The 16604-nt window shown below is 37.0% G+C and overlaps 1 protein-coding gene across 5 annotated transcripts in view; it reads left to right on the top strand.

Annotated features, from left to right (window-relative positions):
• rilpl1 (Rab interacting lysosomal protein-like 1) overlaps window positions 1-15931 on the top strand; it is a 29213-nt gene extending 13282 nt beyond the window's left edge. The window contains exons 5-10 of one of the 5 annotated variants that reach the window (XM_067574820.1): window positions 1447-1623; window positions 3720-3770; window positions 3865-4019; window positions 4514-4618; window positions 7103-7190; window positions 9782-9923. In XM_067574820.1, the coding sequence (XP_067430921.1) occupies window positions 1447-1623; window positions 3720-3770; window positions 3865-4019; window positions 4514-4618; window positions 7103-7190; window positions 9782-9787 (582 nt within the window). In that variant the 3' untranslated portion in view covers window positions 9788-9923. Of the gene's footprint in view, window positions 1-1446; window positions 1624-3719; window positions 3771-3864; window positions 4020-4513; window positions 4619-7102; window positions 7197-9781 lie in introns of those variants that run through there. The other 4 variants (XM_067574819.1, XM_067574821.1, XM_067574822.1 and 1 more) reach the window with 4 other exon arrangements.
• The last annotated feature ends 673 nt before the right edge of the window (window positions 15932-16604 follow it).

Genomic DNA, 16604 nt, shown 5'->3' on the forward strand with positions numbered 1-16604 from the left:
GCAGAATACTCTGCTTTATTTTCATTTTTAGTCAGACTTTGGATGGAATATTTTTAAATATGATGACGCATCACTCTGTGCTCTGCGCTGTGCTTTCATTATTATGATTATTCTCTCATTTGCTCATACAAGGTAAATAAGAGCTGCATGTTTACTCTCAGGGATGGTTTGGCAGGAAGGTCTAGTCCTCAACTAAAAGGGCCGTTTTAATCACCTTCTGAGTTGTGCATTCAAATAGTCCTTGTTTTGAGATAATGTAGGTTAAAATAATCTGCTGTTGAAGTTATGATTATTCATTCCTGTATAACATCACAACTACACCAGCTAGTGGTGCTAATAGCTCCCAGTAGAACCAGTGCGTGGGATTGGAATGAGATAGTTGCTGTGAGGCCATTTCATTCATCCAAACTGTTTGTACTTTGTTGCAATTGTTAGATTTTGAACACAGCCTTGAGAATAGCAACCCTCAAGTTTAACATTGTCTAACCAGGTTTAATTATACAAATCATACAGTGATGTGTTGTAAGACTTCATTTATATAAATTGTTTGTCCTTGTTTAACCTTGAAGATGCCCCAGTAGCCTGCAACTTACAAACATTTTAGGCTACATAATGTTTTTATGAATATAATTTCAAATATGAAATAGCTATTCTTCTAATAATCATTTCATTATAATATATAATATAGCAGGTTTAAGTAATCAGAAGTTATGTTGCAATGCTGCTCACCTGATTATATTATTAAGATATTACTTAAAGCTTATTACTTTATTAGCTTATTACTTATTACTATTAAAATATTGTAAAAAAAATTGAGCTCCAACAATTAGTTGATTAATCAATTAGTTGCCAACTATTAAATTAATCACCAACTATTTTGATAATTGATCGTTTTGAGTGATTTTTTTTTATATGCCCAAATTCTTCAGCGTCTTGAATGTGAATATTTTCTTGTTTCTTTAGTCTTCTGTGACAATAAACTGAATATCTTTGGATTGTGGATTGTTGTGAACAAAACAAGATATTTGAAGACGTCATCTTGGACTTTTGGAAACGGTGATCAACATTTTTCACCATTTTCTTATGGACCAAACAACTAATCAGTCAATGGATAATGAAAATAATTGTTAGTAGCAGCCCTAAAAAAATGTTTGCAAAAAAACTTATTATAACTTTTTTAATATGAGGTGTCTGTACTCTGAGGACTCAGCATGTGATTCAGGGTTTTGCATTTTGTGTTTAAAGGTAATAAATTAGCGAGTCAGTTCGGTTTTTTGCACACTGAAACTGTGTCGTGAAAACTGGGCCAAAGCAATCATAAAATACCGTAAACCAAAATGACCACTAATTATTTTAATAGCGTCTCTAAACCCAACATCTGACAAAGAGAGATAACAACTAGGATGGCTTAATAAACAGATAATAAACTGTCTTTTACTCCACCAGCGTGGTAAAGCTGTGACAGCGGTGGTGGGGGCTGAGGGCTGGTCAGACAGAGCTGACCCCCCTGAGCTGATGTCGGGTGGGTTTGACCCTTCCCCGCGGCCCCTGCCTGGTTCCCTCAGCCCTGGGGGACATGAGGATGGGGATGAGGAGGCTGAGGACGAGGCAGTGTTGCTTTGGGTAATGGAGAAACGCTAGTTAGAAAACCAGAGTGGTGTGATTGTCCTGACTCTAACTCCAAACCGGCACTTCTCCCAGAAGAACAACCTCATCGGTAGAAGCAAAAAAAAAAAAAAAGCTAGTAGACTAACATTTGTGTGACCCATGAGAGTTGCTGAACTGGCTTGGCATGGGTGTTTGAGAACTAACAGACAGTCAGTAGGATTGTTAGCTCCTCGGCCAACTGGGTGAGACTTTTTGGACAACTGACCCCTCTAAATATAGATCACTATGACAGCTCGGCCTCTAACAGCACTTGAAGTTGGCCCTTCATGCACCTTGATCCTGAAACACTGACAATAGAAACGGTAGTTTAAAGTCCAACTGAAATTATTGCATGGGTTTTTTTTGGCTACAACAGCAACATATTTGTGGTGTGAATCACTTTTCCTGTGTTCTCCTTTGAGAAAAAAATCAGAAACAAAATGGACAAATTTATATTCTATGTTTTTTTGGTTTCATGATGTCACCCTTACATTAATCCTTTGTAATACCTTCGCTTCATTTTTAACCATTTTTGTATCAAGTCATAATGTGGCGTTTGATCATAGAGTTGTGAAGTGGGAAAGCTTGGTTCCCCGAGTGTTTTTCCTCATTCTGTTTTCCCATTTCAAACTTTCCTTTAAACAATCTCCTCAATGTCACTGAACATAGAAACTCAGGACTCTCCAGGATAATGTAACAATCCTATAGGTTTATATTATGACCACCAGTCTACATTATTTCAACTTTGTTTCTGAGAAATCACGTTTTCTCTGTGATTTTGGTGGACAGCTAAAAAATACTACAATACCCATGAGCCTCAATTGCTGTTGCTATGGAGAAGAAGCCATGGGTGTGAATCAAAGCATAATGAATTCAAAACTCTTTGTCACTGAAGTTGTAAATAAAACGTGGCGCCATAGTTGCTGAATTCACTTAAAAAGTGACCAAAAAATTAAAACTGATTCACTCTGTAGATTGTAAAATCAGTTTTATCAACACTGTAGTCTTTAGCTTCTACCCACCGTAAGAGGCGCTCAGTGATTGGCTTTTTCTTGTTGAAATGCACCCTGGGAGTTGTAGTTAACTTCTACCCCCAAATTTTTGTGTACTTTTTATGAAAGAAACAGATATTTTCTAACACAGTTGTTAATCTTTTGTAGTGATGATTTAACCAGGAGAGTTTCATGTTGATCCAAGCTCAAAGCATGAGTCATGTAACGTTGTCTGTGGGAAAAATGAACGATATTATTCCTTGTGGAAAGAGGAGTGCCTTTGCAACTCTGTAGTCAGAGCAGACGGTCACACTGAGCCTGATTGCATCCTGCTACACAACACAAAAGCCACAGACTGTGAACAACAACCCACATTAGCTTTCCTGCTTAAGTCTCCTTATTATCTAACAAACATGAACACACATCTTGTCTCCTGCAGCTTAGCTTGTTGAAGGAGCCACCAAACAAACATTCACTAGGGAAAAGTGCACCACTAACATCAGTTAGCAGCTAGATAGCTAATTAGCTGCTGCAGCACATTAAACACCATGTAAACATTCCTGCAAATGTCCGTTAGATGCTGGTTTGGTTGTTGCTCTTTAGAATCCCTGTTAGCGACACGCTGTCCGTCCATGACTTGTAGCTACAGCATTTTGTTTACTTTGTCTCTGTCCTGCACGATGTAACATCTGTAGCCTGCCAGCTGTAGTCAATCAAACACAGACACCGACACGCCCCTCCAGCTGTCTGAGACAAGAAAGAACATTTCATTTTACATTTTTAAAAACATGTTGACTGTATTTTTGAATTACATGTGATTTCAGTTGGACTTTAACATGGTGTATAGAGTACATAGTAATAAAAATTAAGGTCTGTTTTTTGCTCAGTGCATGAGTGACGTCTGGCTGCATGTGTTGTTTAAGTCTTTTGGGTGTTTTTTCAACAGACAGTGAATGTCTCGGTTGTGCTGAGTTAAAAAAAAAACAGGCAGAATTTTAGTTCAAAGGCAGGAGGGAAGGGCGAACAAATGTATTGGAACAAGGCCCGATGTCTGACTTAGAGTTCAACGTTTGCCACCAGGAGGCGATGTGCGATGAGGACATGCCTGCTGTGTTCCAATATTTTACCAAGGTATCCTCACTTCCTTCCCTCCCTCCTTCCTTGCTCTCTTCCTTCCTTTTCTCTGGTTTTGTTTCCTTGACGTGATGCATTTTTCTCTCGGCAGGAGGCGTTGTGTGAGGAGGAGACAGGAGGCCTGGACCCAAAGGACCCCAACCGACCCCGGTTCACCCTGCAGGAGCTGAGGGACGTCCTCCATGAGAGGAATGAGCTTAAGGCCAAAGTCTTCCTGCTGCAGGAGGAGCTGGCCTACTACAAGAGGTACTCAAACCCACATATATTTAAATCTGATGGCAATGTTAACATTACACCAGACTCAGGATAGCAAAAACTTAAATTTTTATAGATTTAAGATAAATTTCTTTCTATATGCTGGTGCAATTGAACTATTTTAATTAAAGAAGACTGAAAGCTTTCTGCCTTTAATGTAAAAGCAATGGCTGCTGAATAGTATTATCTAATATAATGTGGATATCTTAATGTAACGTAATGTAATGTAACATCATATAACTGCCATCTTTCATGATCTTTTCTGGGTGTCCACAACACTTTTTACATCAGTTGTTCATATTATTACATTTTTTTTCCTAATATTTGTTAATGTCAGACTCAGAATAGGCAAGAATTATATAACTATAAATAAATTATTGTTGTATACAGCTGTATATATGTATATATGTTGTTACTAGATTGTTGTCAATACACCAAACCAATCCAGAAATGTTAACGATGATTATGATGCTCTGTCTTTGCAGTGACGAGGCAGAAGATGAGATCGTGGCTCCGTCTCCGTCTCCCTCGCCTGAACTGCGGACTCGCGCCCGCCCTTCTGCTCAGCCGGAGTCAGGAATCAAACGCCTGTATGTTGTTCTCACATGCCTGCGATCACACTCAGATACACCTGCTTATGAAAACACTCTTCTGTTTTAAATCTCACAGACTCCCCCTCCTGAACTTTGGGATTAGTTACAGTCGAAAGCACTCAGTCAGATGGCTTTGCACGGGCTGAGTGAGGCTCATTAATTTGTTCCCTGCATGCTCAAACGTTTTCATATTACTCCTCAAGAAATATGCAAATGAAAGCTTGTTCTCTGTAAGAGTAAAGTAATGACGCTTCACCGCAGTAACACACATCTTCAGGCTGATAATATTAGCTGTGTGTCGGGTTTTAATACCTTTCATTTATACAGGCAGTTAAACATTCTGAGAGATTTCTTATGAATCATATTATATAAGACGAGTGCATATTAGAGTTACTAAGTAGGTGAAATCAGCTTAACAAAAGTCCATCAAACATAAGAGAAACCCATGTGCACCTAAATTGAAAATATAACCCTTGTAACAGTTGTTTTTCAGCTTCATCCGATATAATTTCCAGGAGACCAAGGGCGATGTATATCTTTGGATTCAGTGATCCATTTATTGATAGTTTGGCATTAACATGGGTACATAACACTATTGTCCATATTCAATCACAGCGCTGTTTCCATTCAGCAAATTGAGATTCAAAACGTCAGCCATGTTGATACGGTCAAAACCTGTTTGCTTCCCCTTCCACACACCTGATTCTCATCTCCTACAGCTTAGCGAAATGAACTTCCTGCATTACTGCTCCACACTGTGTTCAACGTCAGAACTGCATGTGTATACATATAATCACGTAGTGGTTAAGATAAGGATAAAATAAAACAAACAAAAAACTACATCATGGTTCCAACAACGTGTTTTTGTCGGACCAACAGTCAGAAACCCAAAGATTTTCAATTAACAAAGGTATAAATCAGAGAAAAGTGGCAAATCCTCACAGTTTTAAAAGCAAGAAAGAGCAAATTTTTGTGTAATTTTTCTGTAATTGCACAAAAATGATCAAAATAGTTGATGGTTATTTTTCTATTTTTCTGTCAAATGATCAATTATTTGACTAATAGTTTTAGCCCTACATCATTTCACTTCAAGTCATCACTGACAGGTTTAGTATTGCACAATTGTAAAAATTGGTACACATACTAAGGAAATTACATTTTTTGTTCCATTATGGAAATTTTTTTGATGTTGCACAAATTTTACACCCATTTCTTACTCAAGTAAATATAGTGCAACACTGTACTGACAGTAGCAAATGGAGTGAGCATGGAAGTTCATTTTTGACCTTATGATCAATATGTGTGACAAAATAATCTCAACTCAACTTTTTAGAAGATCATTTTTAGAACTGTGATTTATAATATAGTCAATGATTGACAGTGAAGATATACTCAATGAAAAAGGCCCAAAAATGATTTGGGATAAAATTGGAGTTGCAACAATTAGTCGATTAATTGATTAGTTGATCGACAGAAAATTAATCGCCAACTATTTTGACATTCGATTAATCGTTTTGTATTATTTTTATATAAAAAATGTCCAAATTCTCTGGTTCCATCTTCTGAATTGTAAATATTTTCTGGTTTCTTTAGTCTTCTATGACAGTAAACTGAATATCGTTGGGTTGTGGACGGTTGGTCAAGACAAAAGAAGACATTTCAGGTTGCATCTTGGGCTTTCAGCAACAGTGATCATCAGACATTTTTCACCATTTTCTGGTATTTTATAGACCAAACAACTAATCAATTAGTTGACAGATTTATCAACAATGAAAATAATCTTACATTTTTCTTCTGTATTTGTGTGTATGACTAGTGAAACAATATTTTTTTACAACCTTTAACTGTTCTATTATAATAATTTCAGTGATTATCACTAAAGATTTGTACATTTTTTTAGCTTAGTTTGTGTTGAAATAACAAACACCATGCATGTGGGGTGAGGACAGCTTAAAAGATGCTAAACAAAGACAAAAATGAATTCATAAAACTTCAGTAAAAACAAATTGAAATGAATCTGGACTGCAGAGGATTAACAGGCAGTATTTGTGTGTATCCGAGTATTGTTATCAGCATTTGAACAAAAGATGTGAGTATGCATGAGCGGCACAGGTGGAAGACGCCTCGCTTCACTTTCCTTTCGGGCATGTTTACCACTGTTTGTGCATGTTTAATGATGAGCATGGTATATTTGGTTATGGGTCAGGTGTAGTACATGCTACACACACACATAATAAACACGCAGTAAATGAAGGAGATTGTTTTCATGTGCACGCACCCATTTTGTTTTCTATCTACACTAAAGGTAGCATGCCTTCTTCATTTGGTTAGAGTTTTTAATAGGTTTGGGTCAAATAGAGGTCAAAGGTCAAAGGTTGATGTGGTCCCTGTCTCCCCCTGTTTGTCCCCCTCCCTCCTCTCTACATGTCTCTTCCTGTTTGTGTGTGTGTGTGTGTGTGTGTCTTTACCTCTGTGTGACAGGATCTTCACAGCCATTATGCCGATGGTGGCGGCTGGTTTGATCCCAGATGACCCCACTTTACAGCCAATCAGACGTCTCATATCGCTAGTATGACCCTATATTTGGTTGGCTTCAGAGTCTGTCCCTTTCTCAGCTAACAGCCTCCATCCATCCCCTTGCATGTGCCGGGGTCGCTTTTTCTAACCTTTTTCCCCCACCTTTGTAGTATTCTGATTGGCTGATTGTGGGGCTGTCTTCATCGAGATTGTGGATCATAAAAATCAGCCAGTCAGAATAGACACGCAGTCTGTTTGTCGTCATGTGTCGTCTACTTCCTTGCTGACCACAGTAACAACTTGTTCACCTCTGCCAGCTCACAATAATAAAATAATTCTGTGGAATTTACAAACTAAAGCGCTTTTAGTGCTTTTGCAGTAGTTAGCGATCAAAGCACTTACGATGGAAAGTCATCTTAATGCTCATGTTTTGTTTTATTACCTGCACTGATCAGTTTATATAGGACGAGTTGATTCTAGAGGTTTGTGCAAAAAAAAAAAAAAAAAAAAAAATACAACATGACTTGTTTATATAAAGGTGTTCTGTGTAGTGTTTAGTATCTCATTTTGACTTGGTGAATAAGTCATAATTTTGGCTGAGAAAGTTATCATAGTTTTGATTTATTATCTTATAAATTTGACTTAGTCTCTTTTAATTTTAACTTAGTATCTTGTAGTTTTGACTTAGTATCTTATACATTTTACTAAGTATCTTTTAATTTTGACTTAGTATCTTATAAATATGACTTAGTGTCATAATTTTGATGTAGTATCTTATATATTTGACTTAGTATCTTGTAGTTTTGATTTAGTATCTTATACATTTTACTAAGTATCTTGTAATTTGTGACGTAGTATGTTATAAATTTGACTTAGTATCTTATAATTTGTATTAGTATCTTATACATTTTACTAAGTATCTTATAATTGTGACTTAGTATCTCATAATTTTGTCTCAGTATCTTATAATTTTGACTCAGTATCTTGTAATTTTTACTTAGTATTTTGTAGTTTTGACTCAGTATCTTGTAATTTTTACGTAGTATCTTATAATTTTGACTAAGTATCTTATAATTGTGAGTTAGTATCTTATAATTTTGACTCAGTATCTTATAATTGTGACTTAGTATCTTATAATTTTGACTCAGTATCCTGTAATTTTTATGTAGTATTTTGTAGATTTGACTTAGTACCTTATAATTTTGACTAAGTATCTCATAATTCTAACATAGTAAGTCATCATAATTTTGACTTAGTATGTTCTCATAGTCATGACTTAATATCTCATAATTATACTTACAATTTACTTGGTAAAAAACAAAGTATTACAACATAACTAGACATATTTGAGACATTAGTATAATTACTGTAAACAAATAAACGAGAAATTAGAACATAATTTATAGTTCTGACCACATCACTGTATTCACTGTGAACTCAGATTTCATAGTAAACTTGCAGCATTGTTTTATTGAACAAGGTAAGATTGCTTTATAGCACAGCATTGTTTTTCCATTACACGTTTTTTCAGTCTATGACACATGGTGAAAAAATTACTTTCAAGATATTTATGCTCATCATTAAGGCCAACAAGCAAACAAAGTAAGGAAAACATCCCCATTGCTGCAGGAAGCATCAAGACTGACAGGAAATGTGGTTTTAAATGTCATGATGCAACAATATTTCTCAACTGCGGTCTCATGTGTTTACAGTAATTATACCAGTGTCACAATTAATGGATAGGTTATGATTTCTTAGTTTTTAAGTTTAGTATTACACTTATCTTAATACCGTAATCACATCCCGACTGAAAGAGCTATTGGTCGCTGGAATCATTCCTCTTGTTGATACTGGCAGTGAAGTGATGAGGAGCTACAGAGGTCTGCTAACCTCACTTGTTTCTAACTCTATACTCCCAGATTTTTTTCATTTTCAAACTTGTAGTCTTCAGCCCCAAATGTCCCCCAAGTGACATCACTTGAGGCGGTTTATCAGATTTCACACAGCTCCCTCTGGAAACACAACAGGCTTTATACTACTTTTTTCACATATGCAGTAGTACTCTCCAACACCTGGAAACACACTTGTGAAATTTTCCAAATCTTCCAAAATTACTGTCTTTTTAGTACAAAATTATCTCTTTCTGTTGCACCAGACCGTGTTTCCCGGCTGAGCTGCAGTAGACAGTAACACAAAGAGGGAATTTGGTACTAAAAAGATTTTGGGTTTTAACCATTTGAATGCTCATATTTAACTTTGTAATGTATTTCTGCACAGAATGAGGACTGCGTCCCTCATGTCTTCCATTGCAGTCATGTTGGGAATGGATCACTGCATAGCCAGTACGGACAGAAAGAATTATTACAGCAACCACTTATCTTTTTCAGCGTTCATGAGTTTTGGATAGACTTAAAAAAGAAATCTTAATGTATCCATAATTTTGCCTAAAACATATGATAGTTTTGATATATTGATGCTGAAATGGTATTTCGCCATAATCCTAACTCAAATTTCAATTTAACTGATACTCACTGCACACGCTGCTGACACTTAATTGGCATATCTAAAGTATTACTGTTACATCTAAATAACATACTGAACAACATCGCCTCTGTCTTCTTTCTATCCTCTTGTTTGTTTCAGGTTTAGTTTCTTCTCACGTGACAAGCAGCGGGGCTCGCAGAGGAGTGCACAGTTTGACGCCGGCCTTGGCTCGTGGGCAGGGAAAGACGACGTGTACACAGAACAAGCCCAGGAGGCGTTACAGCACATGTAGTCAACGGATATAGGACTTGTCGAGGTTACGCAAACCCCAAAACTCTCTTAACACTCCATGTCCATCACTTGAGGCCAGCTTGTGAAGCATCAACTGCAAACACCAAACCACCACTAGTGACTCACACTGCAACTGAAAAAATCATGCGCTTGAGGTGAGAAGACTGACAAGAGGGAAGAGTGAACGGATCACCTTGAATGAGGCTCCAGCTTATCTAAAGAAATTGGTAAAAACCTCCCAAAAAAAAGTTTATTCAAACATATAAGACTCATATAGCTCAGTGTTGATGGCACATACAGAGTGTACAACTTTAAAAATGCCAGAAAATATTTTGGTGCTTGAATGTTTTTACAGAATAAGAAATGATTCCTGTAACCTGCAGAAGAGAGAAGGTAAACTCAAGTTGTTGGATGGAAAGTGGAAAGTTGGTGCTTGTAGAATCCAGGTGGTTAATGATATGTTGGTGAATGACAAAAAGTGAGACAGTGAGTGAAAATTACTCGCTATACTGCACAAATGAAGGCATGGGACACAAAAGTGTGTTGTAAATTTTATTATCCAAAAACCACTAAAACTCTAGATGTTAATTGAATTATGTTGATTTAAAAATGAAGGTAAGTTTTAAAGGATGAGGATTTTATATTATAAATCCTGTAGAAATAAAAGGCAAACTGGCAAAGAAAGCACTGTAGTCTTTTCACTTCATAAATAAGAAACACTTTTGTGCCCTATTAAGTTGTTTCAACTTTCTGTCCCGTTTTATGAGGGCAGCTTGTAGGTCCATCACCAGCATTTTGCAAAATTCAAACTATGCAGCTCTACACATCTACAGAGAACAGGCCTTATGTATAACATGTTGCATAGAATCACAATTTAAAAGCTGTGTACAGAAGGAGATAAAAACACTAACAGATGCTCATATTTATATATAAAATACAGCACATCCAGCATGAAAGGCCCATTTCTACCAAGAAAAGAAATGTCAAGGAATGTCAAGATGAGACACTGAGTCAGAATTTTTCATAGTCAATAATGGTAAATTAAAAATAATAATTAATTTTGACTTAGTGTCTCATCATTTGAATTTAGAACGTCATAATTTTGATTTAGTATCTTACAACTGCAGTTAGTAAATCATTGTAATTCAGACTTTTCTTAGAATTTGGACTTAGTGTCTTATAAGTAAGTCATAATTTTGATTTAGTATCTCAAAATCTTGACTTAGTATCTCATAATTTTGACTATTTTATAAGTAGCTTTGTAAATCATCATAATTTTGACTTATCTTATCTTAGAATTTGGATCTTGTCATTTTGACTTAGTAGTTCATAACTTTAATATAGACTGTTATAATTTTGATTTAGTATCTTACAATTGGGGTTAGTAAATCATTGTAATTTGACTTAGTTTCTTAGAATTTGGACTTGGTATCTTGTCATTTGACTTAGTGTCTTATAGTTTAGATTTGGTAAGTCATAATTATGATTTAGCATCTCAAAATCTTGATTTAGTATCATAATTTTGACTTACTCTCTTATAATTGGACTTTACAATCATCGTAATTTTGACTTCGTATCTTAGAATTTGGATCTTGTCATTTTGACTTAGTAACTTATAATTTTGATGTACATCATACTTTATAAGTCATCATAGTTATGACTTAGTATCTAGTAATTATGACTTAGTATCTAATACAACTCAGTATTTCATAATTTTGACTTAGTATCTTGTAATTGTGACTTAGTAAGTCAGCATAAATTTTGACTTAGTATCTAGTAATTATGACTTAGTCTCTAATACAACTCAGTATTTCATAATTTTGACTTAGTATCGTACAGTTGGACTTAGTAAATCATTGTAATTTTTACTTAGTATCTTGTAATTGTGACTTAGTAAGTCATCATAAATTTTGACTTAGTATCTAGTAATTATTACTTAGTATCTAATACATTTGACTCAGTATCTCATAATTTTGACTTAGATAAGTCACCATAAGTCTGACTTACCATAATTATGACTTAATAAGTAATCATTATTTTGACTTACTATCTCATAAATTTGACCATGGGTATATGTGTTTTTCATGCATAACATTTCATCATTTCTTTCCTGGCAGAAATGGGCTTCCAAATGCAAGTTTATGCTTCTTTCAGCAATAGATGCAATATATGAATTCTACTAACGCCCACCATCTAAAGTCACAAAAAAAGCCTCCCATAAAATCTGCTTTTAATTCAAACTGTGCCAAAGCTGTCACTGCACATTTTGCATATGCACAAACCTACAGTTTAACAATATCAGTATCACCAGCTGAACCAAAGCAGGTTAAATTTATCTTCCTCTGTGGTTATTAAGCAAACAGATGCAGCGTATGGAGAAATATTACTCAGCTTGATTTTATGATCAAACTTGCATTTAACGCAAGAACTGCAATAATCTGTGCAGATGCCTTGTAGCATTTAAGCACTCCAACTTACAGTATAACTGGATTTTATGAGAGCAGTATTGTCAATATTTAACTGCAGAAGTGCTGTAGGTGGGAAGAGACAGCCAACTTAAACATATGGAGTTTAGGGGCTGCTGCCTAATAGTTGACCAAACCGATCAATGAAAAGAGTCTTAAGTCGACCAAGTTTTCATTGGTCGGTTAGTCGCAGGAAAAAAATAAAAAAGCTGCTGCAGCTCCCTCCAACCTTGTCACAACTTCTCCTCCCTTATTCTGTCCATGCAGATAGGCATCAGCGCTGTAAACCCCTTTCACTGCAGAAAACATGCAGTTTGATTGTGAGTTTGGTGGAGCTTCAGCAGCTCCGCACTCCGCTTATCCCATTTTTCAGCCAAGTCTGTTAGAAGTTCATCAGTTGTGTGTTGTTATACAGTGTTGAAATAAATTAACAATGTTCAGTATTCTCGGTGGTTGTTCCGAAACATTCAGAATTATTACCGCTTTTGCCGTTAGCATTGTCGTTAACAGGTGGCTCGCTTTGTGCGTGCACTTGTAAAATTTACATTGTAAAGGCTCGTTATTACAGTTTTGTATTTCTCTGTAATGTGGCACAGTGTTAATAATGTTACGTATAACATCTTTTTCAGCCCTGGAGCTCAAACCATTTTCTGACCCCCCCCCCAAAATATATTTAAATAATTAAATTAATATCATAAACGTGCAACGACTAGTCGACTAATGGCTTGAACTAACGAATAATAGTCGCTTAGGAAAATCTTCGGTAGGGGGCAGCACCAGTGGAGTTGTTCCAGTTCTTCAGCTCGTACATCAGCAGCTTAATGACCATCGTCTCATCCTGCCTGAACTGCTCCAGCAGGTCCACTGTCAACATCCCAAACTCTTTTGAGTATTCTTTGAGCTCCTCTGTCGTGTCCACCACGACACTCTTCTTGGCGTCATAGCCCATAGATGGGCAGAGCTTACAGGCCACCAGAGCTTTTGCCACGTTTTCCTCACTGTGCTGCAAGAAGAACAGCAACATTTTCTGCCTCTTCATCAGCACCAGCAGCTTGTTAAAAAGGATAGAGAGACCGCCGTGTCTCTGGGTCGTCTACAGGGGTCTCCTTAGATTTCTGGAGGGTTAGGTGCTGCGGTGACAGTGGAGTGGCTCCACAGTTATTTGACTAAAAACTATTGCATTTTCACATCATTTTAGACCATCTTCATTACAATATTCATTAAAAAAAACTACACAGGTTGTAGTTTTTCATAATATCTTTTATTGAAATAAATGTGCACAAATGTCACAGACTAGAATTTGCAGATGTCACAGCCTTCTTTGGAACATTTAACTTTCCTATTGATGTTCCTGTAAAACATTCGGACCAGTTTTTTATAGTCTAAGGTGTCAGGCTGAGGTCCATCAATTGCCACCCGGCAGCAGACGTCAAGATGACCATCCTTTAGGCGGTTTCTCAGTGGAGTCTTGACATTGACTATGATATTATTATATATATATCATATACTTATTTTTGTAGTTTCCTTATTTTGCCATTCTGTGATTCCCAATTCCTCACTAACTTGAGAGCAGAACAGCCTCTCAAGGGGCTATGAGGGCGATAGCTGCTGCTAGGCTAAGTTGGGGATCGGTTGACACCAGCAACATCAAGGTCTCCAGCAGAGTCTTTTACTGAAGACCTTGAAGTCCCCCAGTATGCCCACGTCAGGAAAGCGACTCTCCACTTTCTCTACAAGCATGTCCAGGAATGGGACAGAATGAAGCAATGAGCCAAGAGTCATCAGCTCAATCAATCTATCAAGTCTGTTTAGAGCTTGAGCAACATACATCGCAGGAGAATCTGTCCCAGACACCGTCTGCTAAGTAGGTGGGCACCTCTTCGTGTAAAAGCTGTAGGCTGAATTCATCTCTCAGCCAGCTCTCCTTCACCTGAGCCTCTGTTCTTGGGTTTCTCAATGTGATCAGTGCAGTCACCTGAAATACATGTCATGAATAAGTACTCTATCTTATTTGTAATGTGTTATAGCGCTGTACTGCTTAACATGTTTCATTGATGTTCCTCACCTCCTGCTCAACAGGAAGAACAGATTCCTCCTCTGAAAAACTTGAAACAGCCTTTGCAGTTCATCACATGCATGAAGCAGAGGGTTGGTGGCTCATAGGTCTCTAACCAGGTGGAGTAGAGTTCAATTGTTGGGAGGTTGTTTCATGTTGTAAAGCTACTCAAGCCGACTGTAAGGAAACGATATATGTGTCCAAAGTCCACCCTCCAAAGAGCTCCAGACAGGAGAATATTTCATGGGGGTTGTGACGCTGGTAAAAAAAATTATTCACTGTTTTACAGCCGCTCCTTTTCCCATGATTGTGTGCAGGAAAACTGCTCTTTGGGGCAGTGTGCGTCATGTGACGGACCTGGAAGTTGTGATTACACGGTTCGGCGACTCTGTCAAATGTCAGTATTCACGAGAGTTGGCTGCAGGCCACACTGAGCCGTCTCACCAGGGAGGCGATGATCCCTTGTGACAAAAACTGGAATCCAACTCCAAAATCAGATTTTACACCCCATTAAATAAAGAAGGCTCTCATTTACAAATTTACACATGAAAACCATACATAATACACAAAATGAAATTACATAATGACCTTGTGTACACATTGCGCTGTGTTTTTATGCATCATTTATATAAGGCCTCAAATATAAACATTGTGTTAAATTGCACTGCAGAAGAAAAACAGCACAGTATTTAAATACAGTGTAAAATCATGAAGTTACATCTCAAGTAAAATTTAAATATTCCTGAGATTGTTATAAGAAAGAAGACTGTTGAGAAGTCAGAAATAACTGCATCAGGAAAAAGCTTCAGTCTGGTTTCTAAACTGGTTTAGACAGATTTAATAAACCTGAAGTGCAAAGTGTGATTTACATTTATTTTTTTAAACGCTAACGGATGGTTGCTGCGTCTGCTTTTACAGCTTGCCTTCACACTTAACACTGGCTGATGCCCCCTGAGAGGCAGCTGCGGCGTGACCGGGTGTATTTTTAATAGTAGTGGCACTTTATCTTCATTTACACTCAGCCTGAGAGGTGGAATAAATTAATGTAAAATGACAAAAACACTATAAATGAGGCTGAAACAAAATGAGTGTATGTCAATGAGTGTAAAAAGCAGCTTCTCCTGTTTTACATACGCACAGATAACGATGAAATAAAGACACTTATTTCAAATCATACTCTAAACTGCTACGATGATATCTGGGGTCAAAGGGATCTGGACAATTTACGCATGAAGAATTTAAAATAGTGAAGCATTTAAAGGGAAATGTAGTCAAACAAAGGCAACCTGTTGGAAGTGCAGCATCATTGTAGATGTGGGCAGAAATGTCAGCTCATTATTTAAGTCAGTGTTGATCACCATCTCTCATGTGTTTCCCTCTCCGAGTCTCCTATGAGCCCGATTAAAGTGGATATTTAAAACATATAATGGATGGATAAGTGCTTTATTAAATGAGCTGGATTTTATGTCTCCGTAATAATAAAATATCTGTAATGTATCAGGTGTGTGTCTGTTTTGTTTACATTGGTACCTGCCTCATATAATGCAGGGGTCAGAAACATAGACCTATATGTTTTGTTCAATAAATCTGAGTTACAACACTATTTAGGATTGTTAACAGTGAACAGATGTCTTGATTCACATCAATAAGTGAATTATTTTAACACTCGTTTGGCTAAAAATGACTCATACATGAATATATGTTCTGTGCTGCACTTTTTCAGGCTTGAGACTTACTTAAAAGGTCATCCACACACGATAAACAGCGACCTGCTTCATTTACGATCGATTGAAAGTGCCGTTGTTGTTGCCTTAGGAAGAAATGGCGCCGTTTCTGTTAGACTGCCACCTTTTTTTGTATTTGTGAAGGTCCAACAGGCTAAAGTTGTGGAGTTAAATCAATGTTCTGGCAGATTTATCAGACTTCCTGTTCAAACCAGCCTGGTTTTAATGCTTCTCCTGGTGTGGGGACAGCATTAGATGTAACACTGTTATATTACAATAACTGGAATTTACACAAACTTTGGTTATTTTGTTATCTACAGTAGATTTGCGAAAAATTATGTTAAAAGTTCTGATGGAAACGATGCAAGTTAGCTTTCATCAGGGGGCCAAATACTTTTGCCGGAGGGCCGGATTTGGCCCACAGACCACCATTTGTCCACCACTGA

Source organism: Thunnus thynnus, chromosome 19 (genome assembly GCF_963924715.1).
Source record: "Thunnus thynnus chromosome 19, fThuThy2.1, whole genome shotgun sequence".
NCBI lineage: Eukaryota > Metazoa > Chordata > Actinopteri > Scombriformes > Scombridae > Thunnus > Thunnus thynnus.